This window comes from Drosophila elegans, unplaced genomic scaffold (assembly GCF_018152505.1).
Source record: "Drosophila elegans isolate 14027-0461.03 unplaced genomic scaffold, ASM1815250v1 contig_814, whole genome shotgun sequence".
NCBI lineage: Eukaryota > Metazoa > Arthropoda > Insecta > Diptera > Drosophilidae > Drosophila > Drosophila elegans.
Window position 1 is genome coordinate 21,159,891 of NW_024546167.1, and position 6,550 is coordinate 21,166,440.

At 43.4% G+C, this 6,550-nt stretch overlaps 1 protein-coding gene across 1 annotated transcript; it reads right to left on the minus strand.

Moving 5' to 3' along the window:
- Nucleotides 1–294: 294 nt before the first annotated feature.
- Nucleotides 295–2,515, minus strand: LOC108137829 (60 kDa heat shock protein homolog 1, mitochondrial). The gene has a single exon (XM_017259754.2). The coding sequence runs from the start codon at nt 2,365–2,367 to the stop codon at nt 415–417; it is 1,953 nt and encodes a 650-aa protein (XP_017115243.1). The 5' UTR covers nt 2,368–2,515; the 3' UTR covers nt 295–414.
- Between the last annotated feature and the right edge of the window lie 4,035 nt (nt 2,516–6,550).

A 6,550-nucleotide genomic window follows, 5' to 3' on the forward strand; every position in this document is an offset into this window, starting at 1 on the left:
GAGCCGTCTGCAGAAAAAAAAGCGGGTTAAGGAAATGGCAAAGGGAAATCGTCCGAAATCGGACTCACTTTCTTATTTTGTGTAAGTTTATTTTTAAAGGGAACGGCATTTCCAAGCAAACTGGTAACTGTTCATTATAAAAAAAAAGAAAAATTGTCGAAATGCTTGAAAATTAGACCACTTTCAATATATTATCTAAGATCTAAAGGGTGATCGGTTTTTTTAATCTTGATAATAGAGGACTTTACCATACTTAATATCTTTAAAAAAAAACATGTCAAAAAAAAGTAGGAGTTCTTTTAACACACAATTGACAATTTATATTTCAGAATGGAATAGATTTTGACCGCTAAAACACATAGAATTTAAGGCCTAACCAAATAGATGAGTTTTAAAGGATGATGAATGATTGAACTACATAATTCCACTGTCGATGTCACGCACTTCCACCTGCTCCATGCCGGGGATAGCCTTGACCATCTCGTTCATTTCCTCGGCGGTGGGTCCATCGCTGGTGGATGCGCTCATGCCACCACCACCACCCATTCCTCCCATGCCGCCGAATCCACCGCCCATTCCTCCCAAGCCACCCATTCCACCCATTCCTCCCATGCCACCCATGCCTCCCAGTCCACTCAGGGCTGCTAGTTCATCCAGACCACCCATGTTCATATCCAGCCCATCATCCATGCCACCAGCAGCTCCTGCTAACTTGGCCATAAGATCATCATTCCTGGAGTCCGTGATCACCACCTCGGTGGTGCTCAAAAGCGAAGCCACTCCAGCCGCATCCGTGATGGCAGTTCGCACCACTTTCGTTGGATCAATGATGCCCTTCTCGACCATTTTGCAGTACTCATCACCCATGGCATCGTATCCATAGTCCCCGGAGCCATCCAAAACCTTGGCCACCACCATGGCACCATCCACTCCTGCATTTTGAGCAATTGTCTGGCAGGGCATTCTCAGGGCATTGCAAATGATATCGACGCCCTTTTGCAGATCCGCGCTTTCCATCTTGAGTTCGCGCAGATGGGGAATGCAGCGCAGGAAGGCGGTGCCGCCACCCGGAACTATTCCCTCCTCAATGGCAGCTCGAGTGGCATTTAGAGCGTCCACCACGCGATCCTTTTTCTCAGCCACCTCCACTTCACTCCCACCGCCAATGTGGAGCACTGCCACGCCCTTTGTTAAGGCGGAAAGGCGTTGCCTGAGACGTTCACGCTGCTCGGGCTTAGTTTGCTTATCCGCCAGTTCATATTTAATCTGTTCAATGCGCATTTCCAGTAATCCTGGCTTGGGTTTGCCCTGCAGCAACATGGTGCTATCCTTGCTGATGACAGCCTCGCCAACCTGACCCAAATCGCCTGGCTTGGCATTCTCCATCTTGGAGTAGTTGATGTCATCCCCGAAAATAGTAGCTCCCGTGGCAGCGGATATATCACCTATAAGCTCCTTGCGATGATGTCCATAACTGGGCGACTTGACTGCACAGACCTGAAGACCCAATCTTAGCTTGTTCAGAACCAAAGCATTCAAAGCCTCGCCACTTATGTCCTCGGCTATGATGATCAAAGGACGTCGCTGCCGCAGGGATTGCTCCAGACCTTTCACAATCTCCGTGAGGGCAGTGATCTTCTTCAGTGAGATCAAGACAAAGGCATTAGCAAACTCAACTTTAGAACCTTTGGCGCTGTTCACGAAGAAAGGCGAGACATAGCCATTATCGAAGCGTAAGCCTTGGATAATTTTCAGCTCATCCTTGAGACGTTTGCCCTCCTTCACAGTGATAGTTCCTTTGGGACCCACTTTATCGGTGGCCTCGCCAATGAGGCGACCTATTTCCGTATCACCATTAGCCGACAAGGTTGCCACTTGCTGGATCTCCTCACGGGTTTCCACTGCCTTGGACATCTCTTTAAGTTTCTCCTTTACCACATCCACGGCCATCATGACGCCACGTCGAATCTCCACGGGATTGGCACCCATTGTGATTTGATTGAAACCCTCTTTGGCTATGGCTCGAGCCAGAACAGTTGCTGTGGTAGTGCCATCTCCAGCCGATTCATTTGTATTGTCGGCCACATCCTGCACCAACTTGGCGCCCAGATTCATGTGCTGATCCTTCAAAGCAATTGCCCGAGCCACTGTAAAGCCGTCTTTGGTTATCTTCGGTGATGTCCAGGGTCGCTCCACTATGACACTGCGTCCCTTGGGACCCATTGTCACGGCCACCGCATCTGCCAGGACATCAACTCCCCGGATCATCAGTGCCCGAACTCCGGATCCAAAGCGCACTTCCTTCGAGTACATTCGCGTGAAACAGCGACTCGAGTTGATCGCTTCGGATACGCAAGACCGCAACATTTTGGCAATTAATATAATATTAAAAACTTGACAAAAATATATACAATTTCCGAACTTGTTTAGTGGTTTTAATATTTTCAGGATCGATTCTAGTAACGATATGAGTACAAATGATGAAAATAATGCAGACTGTAAAGGCAGCTGTGACAGACTAAAGGAGTCGTTGCTCAAAGCCTACTGTCAGCTTCATATGAGCGTGCTAAGTTTATTTGATTTATTCAACGCGCTTAGTTGATTTATGTTTTTTGTATTGCAATTTTAATAAAAAATAATCATTATCATCGATTTTTTCCCATAAGTAATAATATGTTATTAAACAAATTGTCTTATTTTTTTCAAATATAATAAAATAGTTTTTAATAGCCATACTTTTTCAAAAATAACGAATAGTCATTTCATTATCATAATTTCTTCAAAAGTACGAAAATAATTTGTCATTAACAATAACTTTCTAAAATAAATAAGTAATTTGCAATTGCTTGCTTTAATGATTATGAAAACTGATTTCACTAGCAATACTTGTTTAAATGATAATGGAAATGTAATTATAATGCTCTGCCAGAGAACCTAAATTGAGCAATCGCAGCTAAGTTAACTTCCATTCTCGTTATCATATTAAACCAATTTGTTTCTAAAAAATAGGAATTGATTTTCCTCAGGCACTTATTAGATTGTTCATTTGTCCAAATGTGGTCAGAAATTTTCAGGCAAACGCCAGTTTTCACAACTTGCATTTGTCTGGCGCCTGAACGTCTGCGATCGAGGGCTTGGCTCTGGAATCTTCGGCAACAGAAGCCTGGCCTTCTGTTTGCCGGAATAAATTAGCGTGCAGCTAATAAGCCCCGACGTTCTGGGTGGAGTCTGCCCATTTGCAGTTCTGTCTGCGCTTTTCGGCTCCAGAGGCTGACCCACAAATAAGAACAGCGTCTGCCGATTTCCTAGAACTGCTGCTGGTGGATTCTGAACGGAGGATGGATGCATTTTCCTTGGCTGACTGTCCGGTCGTTCCTATTTCGAAGGCAGCTGTCAAAAATGGTTTGCTGCCTGCTGCAAACCAGAGAAATTCACACATTTTGCTGCAAGCCAAATAGCAAATGGAAATGGGAATGGAGCTTGAGACGGAGATGGAAATGGAGATGGCATGGCTTCTGGCTGCACAGCGAATAAACATTCAATACTTTCTTACAAGAACGTACAAGTAAGGGAATTTAATATATTAAATAGTTTTATTGCTATAATGAATAACCAAAAGTAATTTTATTTTGGTGTTAGATCGAAGATGATTTTGGCAATTTCCTATAATGTGGTAACTTTTATTTCAGAATATTTGTATTGAACGCAATTGTACAGTTAATACTTTTATTATTATAAGGAATAACAAAAAGTATTAGATCGAAGACTGCCCAATAACTATGTTTATTTCCTACATTGATCAATAAATATTTTTCATTGAACGTATTTGTGTTTAAGATTATCGATTGATTTCGAAGTTAGATCAAATTCTCACCAATTATCAATTATTTGCTATAGTTTCTCTCTGTGCTGGAGACAGGGATTTCCATTGAAGTTGAAGTTGGGGTCGGAATCGGCGACCGTTTCCTGGCCGCTTGACGCGTTGATTGCCATGTGCAAAAGCGGCAGCACAGTAGCCGGGTTTTGTGTCAAATGTGTCGGGGGAAAGGGCGAGGTGGCTGATTGATGGGGCATTTGCATGTTCGACTCTCGGGGAAGTCGCCTTCTTTCTCCTCCCTCCCTCCCACTTCACTCGCAACCTTTTTTCTCCATCCCGGCAAACTCTGCGACATGTGAAAGTGCCCACAGGGTTCGAAGACCACCTGGTGGGCTCTACGATAAACCAAACTATAACTCTGGTCGTCTGCAAAATTACTTTCGCTGCAGAGTCAGCCTCGAGCTATGATTAATTGCAAGCCATCTTCAGGGGATTCTCCAATTGATTTCTGTACTTTATTTGTTTTGTGGGCCGAAACTAACCCACTGACCGATGGCTGGCCAATGGTTTCCTATTTGCTTTGGCCAGACATTTTCGTGGGGTCTGTCATTAGCCGCCGATCTCTACGGATCGAACAGATGAAGTCGTTCGGGTAATTGTGAAGCAGACAGCGCAAAGAAAGTTTTGATGAGGTACGAGCAGACGGGCAGACTGGCGGTTCAATCTGGCCATTTGCGTAAGTGCCTGGGCAGACAAAGATCCAGGATCTGGAATCTGGGATCTGGGGCAGCCAAGTGCTGATTGAGCTCATTGAATCGATCTATCGACGTACTGCACTTGAAAAAATTTGAATTGCTTCGAAATAGATATATATTACATAAACACATTTTAAGGTATTTAGTAAATATAATTTTCTAAAGAAGCACATGAATATATCTATGAAGAGTCAAAGTCAGATATCAGCTTGAACATACACCATTTGCTCTTATATTTTACAAAGTGCATTGCTTCGTCTCAATTTAGCCTTTTCTTTGATCCCCGCTTTTTTTTTTGTTTTGACTCAACTGAGCCGACTCTGCGGCTCTCAATTGTTGCCCCTCATAGTGTCACGTACCGGGCGGTGTCAAAAGTGCATGAAAATCGTTTGCCGCATTGACTGTAATTAACTTTTTGACTTGATTTGACTTCGAAGCTTGGGAGCTGGGGGCCCAGTTCGACCGGCCACCGTATCGTATGAGCAACTGGCACCATTCCCAGCCAGTAGAAAAACGGACTGCAGGTGCTACACAGAGGAAAAAACAGAAGCCAGAACTAATTTCTTGAGAACTGGATGCAACGGACACAACAATTCTTAATTAAAGAACAACAAGTATTAATTCAAGTCATCTTCATGATATATTCATTACAAATCCTAAATTTTAAAAAATTTCTTTTAAAATTTAGACATAGTTTTTTCCCTCAATAAAAGGAGGCAGTGGCTCATGTGTGCAACTCGATTTCAGTGGCGGAGCAATTAAAATTCCTATACGGTCCAGCGATCGAATAGCCAGGAATGCGTGCTGCGTCCAATCCGATTTCGATTTCAATTTGTGCATTTGTTAATCAGTCCGCAAAACAATGCACAGACATTCACTGGCTAATAATTAAAATTATATTTAACACGCCGCCGCTAAAATGGCATCGCTCATACGGCGCGTTAGCCGCGCTGTCCCCCGCGGTTGACTTGCCAAATTGGCTGTCAGTGGGCAGGCAACAACTACAACTAAAACAACCACACAGCAACAACTTGAATGTAAACGCAAACACAAACAACTGCAGCAAACGGCAGCCTTTGTGGCAGCGACGGTGGCAAAATAATTTGCATAACCCGCAATCTGTGTAATCTCCCAAGTTGGTGGCATAAATTAAAAGGAAAATGTCAGACTAAGCCAAGACGAAAAAATGTGTGGCCGCCAAGGGGTGGGCGGAATTTGACCCAACTCTCACGGCAAAGGTTGATCTAATTAAACATACCAAATTGTTCGGTATTAAACTTAGGTATAATTAAGCATGAAAGGTATATTGTTAATTGATCTCAGCTATTTAATTATAATTAAGAAATGGATTATTTAAACTTTTTTTTAAGTATAAGTCTTTTAATTTCTAAAGTTTTAATTCTAAAAGTGTAAAGCCTTAACCAAGTCTTTTTTTCCTTGACCCCAACTTTAAGTAAATTCCTACCCTTTTAAATGCATATATAGCTAACCAAAATCCTCCCTCTTCCCTCAGAAATCTCTGCTGCCAACTGCAATGTAGCCACCCACCCACTCGTCCAGCGATTTGTATTGTCAGATCGGTACGAGTGTCGTACTCGTGTGTACAAAAGAGTTGACCCGGAGAGTCAAAGTCGTCGGAACGGAGACGGCACTTCACACGCCGCCGTGGCAAAGACAACTTAATGCTTAATACTTATTGTCGCGCCTTAATCTAGATATACATATACTCGGCACTAACCACTAACAATCCCAATCCCAATACTTAGACCAGCCAATCTGCCGCTCGTGCTCGTCCAGCAAACACAAAATTGAGTGGCAAAATGTTTTCCCTCGGTGGGGTTTTTGAACATTTTGTTGTCACGGCTGTCGCCCCTGCTCCACCACACATGCCACAAGCCGCTGGCCGAGGCTGTCAGTCTACCTATGACTTCCACTCCCGCTTTCAAAAACCAGAAAAAAAAATACAAAGAGAAGAAAT

What these genes read in the sequence shown, in the direction of transcription:
- LOC108137829 (XM_017259754.2), bottom strand. Translation starts at nt 2,367, where the DNA reads ATGTTGCGGTCTTGCGTATCCGAAGCGATCAACTCGAGTCGCTGTTTC.